Raw genomic sequence first — 16,228 nt, forward strand, 5'->3', positions numbered from 1 at the left:
CTTCAGTGTCAACCTGGAAGATTTCAGGGAAATGGATCCCCTCTAATTACCTGGCATTGGCCATGAGGGAACAGCAGACGAGTCTGCATTTAATTTTCTGTACTTAGAGAAAATAAACTCTATATAATGTTAAAGAGTCTCTACATGTCAACCAGGAACTCTGGCAGGTGTATTTTCCCTTCCCTTTGGCCTAAAAATGCTGTCATTGCACACATTTTCCACATCTCTAATTTGTATTTTAAATCTTTCAACCTGGAATTATAAAGGACATCTCCATTCATATAAAATGTTTCACTTCCCTAGAATCAGGTTTGAAAATATCTCTATATATTGAGATACAGAATTTCTAGAAGTGGAAACTAGAAAAAACCCCATCTTTTCCTCTTTGGAAAGAGGATCTTTCCCCCAGACAAGCCCTGAGCACTGACTCTTCACCTTGACAGTGCACTCCCGGGACAAGTGACACCACGGGGTGTGAAGCTGCCTGACCCCGGTAGGATTTGGAAGCTCTCCCTGTTTGCCCGCTGCTGGGAAAGGGAGACCTGGATCTGCTCCCGACTGCAGCCTCGGAGCCTGCCGAGCTCACCAGGCTCCAGCAGCCTCCTGACATGTAAGGAGCTGACAATACAGGCAAAAAACTCTTTGCAGCATGAATGATTTGAGGCCACTTTCCCAGCCTAAAAATCAGTTGTCTGAACATCACTTGTATAAAAATTATCAGTTTAAATTATGTTCTACTTAAATACAACTTACAGACTATTCCAATGCATTTGCTTTTGCAGTGATTTTTACTGAACACAGGAAAAAATACTGTGGAAAAGCTCCTTCATAAATCAAATTAACTTCCTCACTGCCTGCAGCTGAACACTTACTGTGCATAAGAAACAAAATTACTGTTGAGAAACTCCACACATTCAGAAAATAAAACCTCAGACAAGCAGAATACAAACACATACTGCTTAAACTTAAACACCATTAAACTCTGACACAGTCAATAAACAGAATCTTACACACTTGCTGATACCACAGATTATAACTCCACATTTTTCTTGTACCAAGAGAGAAGTAATGGTTTGGGTGGATGAATTATACTCTAACAGTGCAACAATATATAACAGCAGAAGTTGTTTTATGGAAAGGGTACAGTGCACTTCACACTCTCTGATTTCCCAATGATTCAGAAAACAGAGTATTTTGAAATTTTAAAAGTTCCATGCTCTAATGAGGAAGTGTGTAATTAAAGAACCCAGAGGAAGACATTTCCTTCAAACACCATATTTCTGAGGCAGTTCTATCCACTCCTACCATTATAGTGCTTTATGTAAGTTGCGAGTGCCCAGTGCTCAGGTGAAAGCTGATCACAGGAACAGCAGCTGGGTGGGAGCAGTTCAAGCCTCCAGGAGCATTTCTCTTGTTCAGAAAGATGAGTTCAGCCAGGAGTTCGTGCCATCCACTGCTCCCCCTTTCCAAGGGTAGCCACCCCACAACAGATCAGTGCGCTTTGCTTCAGCTACTTGGAGTTATACCTTGTATTTTGCTTCAATTTCACCTCAGTGCAATACAAGCTTAACACAGAGATGAAAATTTTAAAAGACCTTTAAGAGGTCTGATCAAAATCTCAAAAGTAGCATGCAAAATCTTTAGTAAGAAAAGCAGGAATCACTGAATTCATGAAAAATAAGAATGAGGACATTCTTGTACAGACTCGGAGAGATGAATGGTCAAAATGATGCTGTGTATTTTCTCATGTAACCAATATTGCTGTTGCCAATAAATGCTATACAACACAGAATAGCTGGGTGAGGGCAGACATTATAAATGAAGACAAAGAAAAGATGCCTTTGAAGAAGGAAAGAGTTCTGCTCCAGATTCAGTTACCCTGTGAATATTGAGAATATCTGGATATTCTGCTCAGGGTAAAGTTTCTCTTAAATCCCTGCGTGAAGAATAACATTTATCTCCCACATCATGAAAAAATATTCCTATTCCAGCAACCTCTTGTTTTCCCAGCAGTCTTGAATATACATTAATCCAAGCTCAATTGATAACTTGGTTTTACTGGTTACTTGAGTGTGCCACAATATAGTTCTTGTATTTTTAGTGATAAGGCTTCAAAGAAGAACTAATCATCATCCAACATGTCTGTTGGAAAAGTCTAAAACTCTGAGACAGTTCCACAGGCACCCAGGGGCATCTCACAACTCCCTGCAATGTGGGAAAAGTGCATGTTCTTATGATGGACTTTGTCCACATTCCTAAGAGCTGTACTAGAGGGAACAGAAACACTGTTAGCATGTTCCAGTACTAAATTCACCTGCTCACTACCAATACCCAGGTGTTCAAAGGTGTCCTGAGCAGGCCCCATGTGAACCAAGGCAGAGAGCTGCCTGTTATGCCCACCTGCCAAAGACTCCCTCTCCTCTGCCAAATGAAATAAATTTGTAATTCATTTGTCATTTGAAATCCTCTAGGATGCTTCCCATATGTTCGTACCTTTGCTAAAGCACCACAATGACTCCTCAGATTTACTCCCTTTCAAATCTGATGGTCATTTTTTAAGCTCTCATGAAATAACAGAAGTTCTGTCATGAGCCATCACCACCACACTGATACAATAAACACACTACCTATATTTGGGCAGTATCTGCCTTGGAGATTGTCTTGACAGATAAAAACTGCTTTTTATTTCAGTTACTTTTGTTATTGGTTTTAAAGAACCCTAATTCCATATTTATCTTAAAAGAAATGGTGACTTTACAGGTGGGAAAATCTCGAGTCTTTGCATGTTGTATTTTTGAATTGGTGGTTTACACTCTGTTACAAACTGCATCAGTGTATCCAAACCAGAGGCTGAAGTAGAAGACACACAAGAAACTTTTGGTTTCAGTGAAAATTAAATGTTAGAATTTGCATTACTTTCAGAGGGCAGAAGTATCTTTCATTTGAATTTCAATTTCAGTTGAATATATTGCACAAGAGTGGGTGAAATGAAGAAAAAAGGCCTCAGAATGGAGCACCTATGTTAGTTCCATAAACCAGAATCCAGTAACATCTCATTTAATAGCAATGTATTGCACAAGATTTTCATAAACATTTGCTTTACACCTAAGGTCATCAGTGCTTGTTCCTTCCATTCTCCTGCTACACAGACTTCCCAGTGCTCTGCCAACCTTCAGCCTACAGCACAAGTGTTATTTAAAAAGTGGAAGTGTCTAGCAGATATTCACCAAAATTCCAGGGTACAGGAGGAAGCAGTGCAGCCTCAGGCACCGTCCCAGTGTCTGCCTGTGTGCTCCCACAACAGAGCCCTTATCTGGGTGAAGCCTCAGGGATCTGCTGAGTGACATCACTGACTGGGAGCTGCTTCCCAGCCTTATTAAACATCAAGTAACTAAGCAACAACTGCTTTAACAGTGCATTCCAACTCTTCACATCATATGGAACTCATTCCTTTGCAATCCCATCAAAAAGAAAAACAAAACCAAACCAAACGCCCTCGGGTGTTTAAACTCTTTCACTACCACAATAATATTTTCAAGTGGGAAAAAAGCCTAATTACTCAAATATCTATTTCACCTTGGCTTCACAAACACCTTGATGAATATCTTGGTGCTTAATATTGTGTTAGGATAATCTAGTTCTTGATCATGGTGTAATGATTTCTTCACATAGGAAAATAGTGCTCTGACTACACAAACTAAAGCATCAGTTTATATAACCCCTATTATAATTTATTCTATTATTTCCATAAACACTCAGAACATTACTTCAAATTATTAATTAAGGGGATTTGTTTTGGGGGATTTCTCTTCTGCCTGTATTCTCTACCAGTGTGGCAACAAAGACCCAAACAACACAAATAATGAAATAATGGTCACCATCTACCTCAGTCACCCTTCCCAGAAAAATTACACTTACAAACACTTACAGTGGTATCAAATTTATAAGTCTGCATGTTCTACTTCTCCCACTAAAACCCACACAAATTCCTTTCAAGGAATATGCAGTGTTCACTGCTTAAATGAAAACTACCTTCCATTTGGTCTTGCCCATATACACATGTAAATTAATAAATATTTTTAAAATGTGTATGTAAAGTACATAAAATATGTATTTTTGTATATGTTTACACAGATCTACATTTAACTGCATATATATATCCTGTAGAGGACAATATTTAGTCATCCACTGTGCTACCTCTGATTTGTAAAGGTGCCTAAAATAAGTGCTGCACACCAATTACCAGTTCTGCTTGCTCTGCGTTACCCTCTTGTAGTGGCTCTGTCACAAGCTGACACTTCAACATCTGCAGTTAGGACTGCGTTCTAACAACTTAAAACAATTACACAATGAAATTTAAAATTAACTTGACATTCTTTTCTAGCTATGCATTAAGTTACGCACAAAGAATTTCAAGGAAAAAGGTCAGAATAAGATTTGAGTAAGTTTGATCAAGCGATCTCTTTAAAGGAAAACATGCTTTCTGTATCTCCTGTAATCACTCAAATGCCAGGCCCTCAAACAGGATTTCATATATACCAGATGCCTTGAATTGAGTCAGTCACAGGTCATGTCTCCTGTGTTAATCTCTTCACAACAAGCAGATAATTAAAAAAAATAATGTCTATAAATCAAACTAAAATGACGGAATGTTTGTTTAGAAGTTTACCAAATGGAATGACCCTGCTGGAATTCTTTCATGTAGCCTGTGAAAATGTCAGAATATATTCCATTTAAGAGGTCACAGTCCCTAGAGATCTCTGAGTTTTGGCTTGTATGTCTTTTCACATGCTTTAATATTTGAAAATTGTTCCTTGTAGACACTGACTGATGGCCTGGGAATGCTAGGATTGTGGGAACTGGCAGTACCAATGACAAAGACAGACTTACTGGGAAAGCAGTACCTACTCAGTTTGTGCTCTCCTCCCGGAACAGATAGGACGACATTCAAATATTTACAGGGAGACCAAGGGACATTTGTTTTTTCTATTGACATGTTAAAAATACCAAACAAAACCCCAAAAACAAACTCACCCAAAAAACAGAGCATTCCCAAAAACCACAAAGCATAGAGACAAATATATACTAATTACAATATGCTGTGTGTTCTTAGCAAAGATTATTTAGTAGAATATTTGCACTGGATGTTCCATGGGCTATTAACACCTTAATGGAACTACAAACCCCAGAATCACTGAGACTGGCAGCAGCCTCCTGAGATCCCCTGCTGGAGCAGGGTCAGCTGGAACAGGCTTGCCCAGGACAGTGCCTGGTCTGATTTTTAGTATTTCCATGGGTGGAGATTCCACAGCCTCTCTGGGCCATCACTGCACACACACACATTATTTATGCCCTACATCATAAATGCACACACACATTTCTACTGTAAACTTACAGAAATTGTGCACTTTATCTAGATAAGTCGTTCAGGATACACTTCCTTTGAGGTCTGGTTTTTGGGGGATTTTTATGTTTGGTTTGCTGATGTTATTGTTGGTGCTGTTAATCAGAATATTTGCATGCTGTTTTCCAGATCTCACCACTTTCAGATTAGTGATTATGAAACTGCTGAATTTAAGACAACATCTTCAATTCTATTCCCTGCCACGCTATTTAATCAGAACTAAGGTTTCCGTTTGTTGTTCTCTAGTCTTTCCACTAGCCATCTTTTCTACACTGTGTCTCTCCTAGCTCTCTCAAGAAAATAAATTCTAAGCACAGTGACCTACCTATATATTGTTACAAGAGGAAAAAAAACCACACCTAATTACTGATCTTAGAGGAGTGGAGAAAAGGAGAATGTCCCAAATCTCACCTGATTCCCTAATATCAAATTTGCAGTTCAAATCTATTAATTGCACAGAGGATTAAGAATTTGTTCAGAAGCCATAAAACTATGCCAAGAATGCATGTTACCAGTGCTGCATACTGAGGGAGTGGAAGATAAGAGATAACAGGCAAAGTAATATACCACAAGCCTTTTAGATGCCAGAAAAAATCCCTTGGATCATCAAATTTATTTAAGTAATGCCATTAGGTTAAGTGGGATGTGGATTTCATTCAGTTATTTTAAGAACTGTGCCTCCCAGCTGACTCGACTGGTCCCTTAGGAGGACTCAATATACACCATTTGGAGTATTTGTTTTTGTTTGGGTTTGGGTTGGGTTTCGTGTCTGTGTGTTCCATCTTCTCCTGAACTCCCCACAGTTCCCCACAAACTCTCCAGCCCCACAGGAAGCTGCAATTCTCACTGGGCCTTTGGTACCTCAGGGTCTCTGCTCCAGAGTGTCCCTGTTCTTACCCAGCCAGGGGCACTGCTTTCCTTGGGCTGCTTTCTCCTAATGAGATTTTACCAGTCTTGCTTTCACTTTAACATGTTCACTGTCCCAAGGCTTTTTTCCTACAAAACATCCAAGACTCTCGGCTCTTCTTCTCTCAATTAGCCCAGTTCTGCTGGAGAGCATCTGCTGCCAGCCATGGGAGGAACAGCACCACCTTCTCTACCTTCCTCCAGTTCATGATGCACAACCCCAAAGAGAAGCAGCAGTCCCATTCCTACAAGCAGAAGCAATCCCATTCCTTCACTGGCTGTGAGTTTGGAGGAGCAGACACCTGACAGCCCCCACTGCCTGGAACAGAACTGCATCTCCACACCACACAAAGGGCAGGGAATGGGCACACTCCCCTTCTGACAGGATTTAGGGCCAAAATGCAGAGCTGAAGGGCAGTCAATGGCCCAGACAGGTGCCAGCCACTCATCCACCCATTTTACAAGAATATCACCAGGCTCCCACCTGTGGATGACAACTGCACAAGAGCAACTTGCATGTCTCTTTTTCAGAAACTAGTAGCCACTGTCACAAGAAGAGTGACAATGGCACAAAAATAGTCAAAGAAGCCACTACAGAGTCAAGAGAGGTTGCTGTAAAACACAAGCTAGGAGCTTTCTATTTTACATGTACCTTGAAATAATGATTGCGTGGCTCCTCACACCCAGCCCTTCATAGCTCCCTCTTCCAGCCAAAGTGACATGCTCACCAGTTCTGGAAAAGTACTAATTCAGCATGCAAAAAGCTCTGGTCATGCACTGCTTCCTTTTTTTGATGGTATCTACATGTGCAATCCCTTCCCATCATTTGGCTCTAAAACAGCAGCTTGGAAAGCTGCAGGCAGCATCATTCCCATCCACCCTCCTGCTGTCAGCAGCAGACAGCCTATCCTTCCCTCCCTTGCCACCTCCTGGCTCTCAGACAGAAGCTCGTGAAACTGTGGTGCAGTGTGTGGGCAGCACATTGTTCTGACTGGTACTTGGGCTGTGCCACGCTGCTGCTACTCCTGTCAGCCTTCCTCCACCGCAGCCCAGCTCAATACCCAGGCATCACTCTTCTCCCTCCTGCTTCCCAAGAGCCTCATTCAGGTCCCTTTTCCCCCAGACTGTCTTCCCTAAGGACACAGCATCCTGCCTAAGAAGCACATGCACTGGACCCAACGTGGCATCCTTCAGGCAGGGATGCAAACGCAGCGCCTGTTTCCCAGACTCCACGGATGCGTGCAGCCCCACTGCTCCTGAGAGGGACTGCACACCCGTGGCTGTCATGAGACTGCCAGAATCACAGACACAGCTCTGTCATCAGCCAGGAGGTGACAAGTATGAAGAGCAGAACCAACGAAATAGGAACTTTTGCTGCTTTTTAGCAAGTGGAGCAAGAGTTGGCCTCCAGAGGACAGGCACGATAAACCACTACAATACAAGAGAGGACAGGCTTACATGATCAATGCACTGTTAAGTACTGCCTAATTATCCAGAAAGATGCAGACTAATGGGAACCTGAAATTAGTTTCATTAGCAATACAGTACTGCCCACAGCCATGAACTTGAACACAGCTCAAATGAAACAGGAGAACCTTACAATTGTGACAGCCCAGGACAACATCCACCTCCCAAAATTATCCATTTCTCTTTGTTCAGGGAGTAAATACCTGCATGTAATAAGTGACTAGAAAATCTTAAGCTCCTAATGCACTCCAACTGTTTTGTTATTGATCCTCTGCTGGAAGTTAAAACCTCTTCGACAGAGTTGGCACAGCATATAAATGTTCCTTTGTAAACTCAAGGGACAATAATTCCACTGGAGCTTAATCTAACCATGAGAATTTGCAGCAAACCCACCGAGCTCTGCCCACCCAAACTCTTATGCCTGTTTTGCTCTGTGGCTGGGATCTCTGGAACAGAGGGCAGGGGAGAGGAGGAAAATGTGAAAAATGAGAAGGTAGTAACAGCTCCAGTGACTGTTGGCTCACCAGGCATGCTGTGATTACCTCCACGGTAAACAAAACCAAACCAGAGCAGAAGCCTTCTACCCTTGCAGTGACATTGGAAAAGCTGGAAACACAGTTTCTGTACTAACTCGTGCAAGTCAACTTAACAACACTGAGAACAACACTAGAACAGTTCAGCCTCCTACAGTACTACTGCCAAAGACTCATTCAAGTAAACAAAAGGTTTAAAGGATCACTACCAAAGCTCACAGTAAGCATAATGCTTCCTGCAGAAAAATAGCCTACAAAAAAAATACCCTTAAAATTTTCAGAATTTTTTTAAGTGCCACTGTATTTCTGTGAACTGCAATCTCTTATGCTTATAGACTTTATACAGTAGTGACATGCTAAAATACTCTTGCAAATACCCAATTTTTGGTAAAAAGTAAAAATATTAAATTATTAAAACTACTTTTAATTTGAATCCATCAAGTTCAAAGTTCACTTTCACAAATTTTCTTCTGACTTTCATAATTTCTACAGAAAATTGTTTCTAACCAAATTAACCAAAATTACTAAATCTGAACTTACAGATGTGCAGTAGTTTGGCTGCTCTGGGGGTTTGACAGGACACAACATACCCACCTCATCCATTTTGGTTTTACAGGAAATTATGAAAAAACCCAAAATTTCCAGAAGTATACTCATTTTGAATTTAACTTTGTGAGATAGAATGCAAAACATTAATTATATATTATTTATGCAGAAAAAAAATCTTGAAAATTATCCCTTTTTGTCTGATAATAATACAACTCTCAAAAATATTTCATCAATACTTGTAGTATACACCAGCTGTAGTTGTAAAACTACTTTAACATCTCCCCAGCTGCAGTCTATGTCCCAGAGTGGCCGCTGCTGCTCCAAGGGCTGCCCGGCGGGTGAAGCTCCCGGGACAGCGTCCCCAGCATCCCGCAGCACCCGGGCGTGACAGGAGCGAGCGAGAAGAGTCCCCGCGGGCACGGCCCGTCCCTCCCGGCCCCCGCGGCCCCGGCGCTCACTCACCATTCTTGCGCTCGGTGAGGGGCGGCAGGCAGGGGCTGGGCTGCAGCGACAGCCCCCGCAGCTCGTGTGCCACGGCCTCGCTGTGCGGGCTGGGCGCCAGCCGCGCCGGCGGCCCGGGCTCGTCCTCGCCGTCCGCCGGCCCCGCGGGCTCCATCCTGGGCACGCCTCGGCGCTCTGCGGAAACAACGCGGCCCGGGTCACTCTCTGCTCCGCCAACACCCACAGGCGCTGCGGACACTGCTCTGCCCTCACAGCTGGGCTTCGGGCAGCTCCTTCGCGCGCGAAATTCGGCTTTAGAATTATGGACATCACCTACTGATTTCCCACAAATATTACGGGTTGGCAAAAATATAATCGGGGAATGGATTCAGAGGCAATTAACAGAGAAGCAGAGAGTTTCCCCGCTCACACCGACAGAAACATCACCCAGAGTTAAAACTCATGATGGATGTCCAGAAGCTCCGTGCCCCCACCCGCGTATATCCCTTTTTTCCAATACTCTACCAGGGAATGCTGAATTAATATATTGTGCTAACACACAAATGGCTTATAAAATTTTGAAGCTCTGCACAACTCTCCTTCAGATCCCAAATCAACGCCAGTATTCATTCAGGACTTCACACCACCAAAGGACTGTATTAGAATGAGTTAGTCCTCAGTCTCTCCAGCAAGGAAGATTTTTGGCCATGAATATTTTAAAATTAACTTTACTGCACACTAGCTACTTATTGAATAGTTGAATAAAACTCCCAATTTACTATTTCCTTCCTTTCTACCATTAGTGTAGTACTTAATCTACAGTACGGAGAGACAGAAGTATGAATTACTGGTACAGGCTTTTTATACCTCACTGAACTATTAAGTCATTAAAGTCTCAATAAATCATTATGGACTTCAATGAAGTCCTACCTCTGGGTTCTTGGAAACTTGAATGAGATGAAATATTAACAGCTCAGAAAGATACACAAAAATGAAGAAATGTCATATTATTGTCAGATTTTTTGTTAACTTTTCATTACTTTTCTTAAGAAACAAAACTGCTTGCCCTACTCAGCCTTAAACTTCAAATATTCTGAGTATAAACACCATGTGTTGGGGTGTGTATTCAGAATTTTTAAAATGCAATGTTTCAATGATCAATATCAAAATATTTCAAATGTTATCATATTTAAAAAACCAACATGACAAAAATTTATCATGACCACCAAAGAATAGCCTACACTACAGAAGGTTAGAGAATCATGTTCCGAAAGTGTGAATTGAAAAATAAGAAATATAAGCAAGGACTGCTTGATATGCACCTAAATAGAACAATTATCATGGTTAAGTGCATATTTTTCATTATTTTCCCTAGTTACCAACTGGTGCTTTCACATTAAATGAAGACACATTAACTTACTGTTATGCAAGATTTTTTTCTTTGTTCTTAGCTTTTAGAAGCATAATTTACTCAGCTCTCACTCGATTTCCTGACATTACACTCTCCTCAAACTCCCACTCACCCATACAAATTAAGTACATTATTAACCAAGCAGGTCTCTTCAGAGCAGAATTTAAGTGAAAATTTAGCTGCTTATCTGTTCATATTCACAGCATTTTATCCACAATTTACTAGTTATTGGTTGCCTTGGAGCCACTTTTCAAAGAGATTAAGCCACATGAGCTGTACTCATGCTTTCAAACCAGATGAAATTAATAGAAACACCTTCTTGTACTAAAGGTTTAGCATTTGTTATGCTGCAAGTTTTCCCATGTCAGATAAGTAAACATCATGCTTTGAATGAAACCAGCTTGACTTTCACCACTTCTACAATGCCCTGCAGAATTGGTAACATGTCCATCTCTTCAACTGTGTTTCAGGAATGTACAGAAATGTGGGTTTATTGTCCAGATCCAACTGAGAACACAGCGTGCAATTAAATGATGTTGATTGCAGCACAGCAGCACAGCTCAAAACAAGTATGACTTCCCACACAAAATGTGCTTGATCAGTGGTTTGAACATTAATAGGTCAGGTTGGAAGGGACCTTCTGGGGGTCATCCAGTCCATTCCCCGGTGCCATGGGATTACCAGCTCTCAGGAACTTGCCTTGTCAGCTTCTGAAAATCTCCAAAGAAGGTGATTTCACCACCTGTGGGTAACCTCACTATGAATGCTTCGTCCACTCTCTTCACACTAATTTCTTTTCCTGCTGATCATGACTCTCACATCCCCATTTTCACCGTGGTTTCATACAGTACATGAATGTCAGCATCAGGAAACCTCTAAATCCTAAGTTCTCCAGTGCAGAACTCTAACTCTCATTTTAAACTTTCTAATTCACAGTAAAGTCCCAGACATTACATTTCCCTTTTCCTGAATCTTTTAGATAGGCTGCTAAAAACCCAGGTATGTTCTCAAATGATCCTTTAACACTAGAACAATCCTAATGCTACTGTTGCTACATAATCTGTGAACAAAAGACACTCTAGAATTCCCAGAAAGTCTAAATTCTTCTAATTCTTTACCCATATCTCAAATTACATTTTGCTCCCATTTCTTTTCATTAGTACTTATGAATTGCTGCTGTATCAGACTACAGAAATATTTCTGAACTAAGAACAACAAATTCTCTTAACCTTCCCCAAAAAGGAAAACACACATCCCCATCCAACATTTACAGGGTTTCTTTTGTAGGGGGAGAAAAAATTCAGTGACCTACATCATTAACATCTGGCTTAGACACACTCGGATCCTAACTGCTCCTTACTGAATCAATGAACAGAACTTCAAAAAAATTATAAATATGAAAATTTGAAGACTTGCAATAATAAAATATAAACAATTGATTTGTTTATTAGAATCTAATAAAGAATTCATTCAGCTGTTCAACTTTCTGAAGACAACTCCTGAACTTGGTGTCCATGAAATTACTGGTTTGTCTTTGGCATAAGGTTTTCCTTATCAATTGAAAAACTAATTTGGAAACTTAAAAATAACTTTTATAAATATCTTTCCAAACATAAAAGAAATAAATTCAGAAAAAATAAATCCTGTAAACATCTCTGTAAACATCTTTTTACACTGCTGCATGTATAATAAACCATTACCATTTTCTAGCACTCATTTTAACCGCTCTAGATGAATACAACTGCTTCAGCATCAGGTGCAGGCTACAGCCAGCAGCATTCACGTCACATAAAACTCAATTAAGATATGCAGAATGTCTCCCATCTATTTTCAGTCTTCAAAAGCCATTTCACTCTGATGTTTCTAATATAACCAATTGTTTGTACATCAACAATTCAAACACAAAAATGAATAGTAGAAAACATTTGCTCACCTTGTTTAAAATCAAACCTTGTACAGTAAACGCTTTAGCCAGCAACCATGTGCAAAACTGAGAAGCCTCTGATTTAGAATGTAAAGCCCATGATACTCTGTTTTATATTAAAGACAACAATTTGCCTCCCCTTTCTCATTTGTTTGAAGCCTCCTCGATCCTGAAGAATTATTTCAGATTTGCCATCTGCATTTACAGATGGTAACCATTATCTGTGTAACCCATGAATTGAAGCAGACCTATACACAAAGTATGTTAATAACATAACTGAAACTCAACACTAAAAACATGTACAGGAAAAATACAATTTTAAAAAATCCATTCCATTAAAGTTTCAAAATTCTACTTTGCATAATCCAAGAAAGCACCTTTTATACCAGGCTGATCTGACAAAAATCAGTTGTCACTCCGGGGGTTTCCACTCCCTTCCTTGAAACAAAGACATCCGAAGTTAAAGTTGTGTGAGCCATCGCTCTGCTAGGTATGAAAACCATTCCTGCTTATGAACTGTTGGAAAGCATAATACCAATTTATTTCTAGAAACTAAAAATAAAATTACTCATTGTTCCAACAGTCCTAAATGATTACAGGTGGCTGGTTTTTGTGGTTGTTTGTGTTTTTTAACATACAATGCAGCAAACTGTTTAAGAGTAGTAAAGTGAAAACTAGAAAAAAATTATTTTCCTACTTAGCCTTTAGAATACATTATCAAAATAGAATCTGCACCAGCACTGCTAGGAGGCTTCAGTTCACATTTCCCTGACAAGTACACAGGAACAGTGTTCCAGCACTGGCAAACCAGAACTCCTGTACAATGTATGAACCTTATGTAAGTGTTCTCACAGATTGTAGGTGGTTGCTATCTTCTTAACTGCTGAAGACAAACGCTCCTTTTATTTTTAAACATTTTATCTTCAAAAGACAAAATGTATTTCCTTGGAAAAATCTTAAAAGGGGGGGGAAATACATATTTCCCTGCTACTTGAGACACCAGAACTGGTATTTTATTTGGCACAAGCTCTGAAATCTGGATGACACTTCAGTAGTAAATCAGCTTTTATTTTAGCGATCTGCTAGAAAATAACAGTTCAAGAATCACAATGCATTCAAGCTTTGGCCAAGTCAACTGGCTGACGTTAACACTGCTCACTCACTCACACCTGCAAAGAACCTGGGTCACTGTACCCAGTACAGTATTGAACAGTCATCAAATATTAGCAATACCAGCTCCAGGATTTACAGAACCATGGTGTGAACATGAGCACTCATTTCCTCCATTTATAAAACTCAGTAAAATTTAAAACTCTAGCAGTTTGTAATAGACCAGAATCTTTAGAGGAAAGAGTACTCAAAATGTAAAATGTTGGGTTCGTTTTTTCTTACCTTTTTCTTCAGTGTATCAGAAAACATTAAAAAGGATCCTTAAAAAGTGTGAGATCCAGTAGGTTAACTACACAGCTGCCAAGGCAGGCCATTGCATTAAGCTTTTAGTCTCCCTGTCAGTGCTTGGAAAGACTTGGAGATCTGTGCAGTGGGAACAGTGATTTCTGACACTGAGGCCAAAAAACTCTTTGGGGGCTGTTAGAGTTTTAAATATTCCTTCTATTTGAGCAGTGGGCATTAATGAGTTGGACCTGAGAGAATGTGAAAAGTCAATCTGAGACTGACTTGGCAATTCCCCTTCCCCTCTCATGAAGAAGGGCAAGGACTGTGCTTTCAGAATGCAGCAGACCCTACCTGTGCCTGCACAAGGCTACAGCAAACCTCCTTCCTAGGCTACAGATTAGTTCAGTCCAGTGGTCAGACCCTTGGAATGCTCAGTCTCTCCTTCCTTGCAAGGACCAGCACACATCAGGCTTGAACATAAACAAAGTAGTCGGGAACACTTAGCTCACTGAACGATCCGGTAACTGGAAGCTACGGGAGTCACTTCCCGGAGGCCCTGGGGATGGAACACCCACTCCAGGGAGAGGGAGAGACACAGGGTTTGAAAGGATGGCTCCTCTCGGCATGCTGCCTATCAGCAAGGGGTAAAGAGAAACACAGAAACAAACCCTGGCCTTGGCTGCAGTCTCCATCTCCACCAGCTCCTGGAGCAACACCAAAGGGAGGCTGTGCCCCAAAGGGGGTGAGGCTCCTCAGCCCAGCCACAGCTCAGACACCCAGCAAGGGCTGTGGGGGCATGAGCCCCGACCAAGCCTCACCTCTGCTGTGCTGCCGCCCTTCCTACAGACACCATCTTACTGCAGCAGCTGAACCTTGACATGAAAACTGACATTTATTACCATATTGAAAGAGAAACTGCAATCTTATCGCTAAAACACAGTGTCGATAAACTTAATTAATTAACTTTTGTGGTCAAATACAGAGCAACAAGAATTTAAATCATACAGCTATTTTAATAAAGATAATTATACAAAAGCAGAAAAAGATGAGAAATATCAGCAGCTGACTAACCATGAGTAATCACCTTGGATTATGCATTATGAAAAACTCACTATTACTATTCATTTCTTTTAAAAACAGTGTGCAGAAGTATCTGACTAAACTGAGGTCCTGTCACGCTTCTCATTGTTCCAGTACCTGGAATAACATGTTTCTTCCAGGAGCACAGAGCCCTCCTGGACTGGACTGGTCACTACTGCAGAAAAATGTCCACTTCTATTACATAACTGAGATCAAATTTTTGTAACTGTCTGCTCTAAATTAATACCACTGAACGGACACCAGAAGACCTCCAGAAACTCATTTAACACTTCTGCATATTTTGGTATGCAGAATAAGCTACAGTGGCAAATGCACATCATAAATGAGGTAATGTGTAGAGAATTACTTGTATCTGGACAGAGGCTGGGGATGAGTCAGGAGAATCCTTGATGATAAATTCCCTCCACTGCTACCTCCAGGCAGGAGAAAAAAAAATTACAGTAATTGGTAATGGGAACTGTGCCCTGCTAAGTGCAAATGAATTACCTGGCAGTGTGGGGCTGTGAGGAATAAAGGCAGCCTCCCACAGCTCCATTAAAGTGTGGGGAAACTAAAGCCTACCCTGTCGCTGTGTAGGGCTATAGAGATGATTTATCTATTCTCACATTACTGCCTTCTCAAACTAACCTGTTCAAACAAGACTTGGTGAAATCTGGGCTACACATAAACCTGCACTGGGAAGAATCTACCTCATAGCAAAGTTGTGAAGCTTAGTGTTTAAATACCTTAAGGTCTCCTACAAATATTTTAAGTAGCTGTAAATATTACAACTATCTTCTGTATTCCTATTTCAAGGGCTTTAAAATTATAATAATAGAATTTATTAAAAATGCTAAACTTAGATATTTTAAGAAAAGCAAGCAAAGGTTCAATATGCACAATATTCTTCAATGAAATAAACCCTTTACCTTCAGATGAAAGTGAAGTTTAAATTGTTTACCAATACATAAAACTGCTCAAAAATGTCATCTTCCTTTAAGAAACAGTTGTGAAACTCTGCAGTGTGCACCAAAATCAATAAATCGGTCTGAGGGACCAAACAAACAGTAAAGTCTAAAATTAGCTGCCTCTTAAAGGTAACACACAGTCAACAACCT

General features: G+C 40.6%; 1 protein-coding gene across 2 annotated transcripts in view; it reads right to left on the bottom strand.

Annotated features, from left to right (window-relative positions):
• Positions 1–16,228, bottom strand: part of MRTFB (myocardin related transcription factor B) — a 69,297-nt gene that overhangs the window by 41,453 nt on the left and 11,616 nt on the right. For both annotated transcript variants that reach the window (XM_063414836.1, XM_063414834.1), the window contains exon 3: positions 9,322–9,495. In XM_063414836.1, the coding sequence (XP_063270906.1) occupies positions 9,322–9,475 (154 nt within the window). In that variant the 5' untranslated portion in view covers positions 9,476–9,495. The remainder of the gene's footprint in view (positions 1–9,321; positions 9,496–16,228) is intronic.

This window comes from Prinia subflava, chromosome 17, assembly GCF_021018805.1.
Source record: "Prinia subflava isolate CZ2003 ecotype Zambia chromosome 17, Cam_Psub_1.2, whole genome shotgun sequence".
NCBI lineage: Eukaryota > Metazoa > Chordata > Aves > Passeriformes > Cisticolidae > Prinia > Prinia subflava.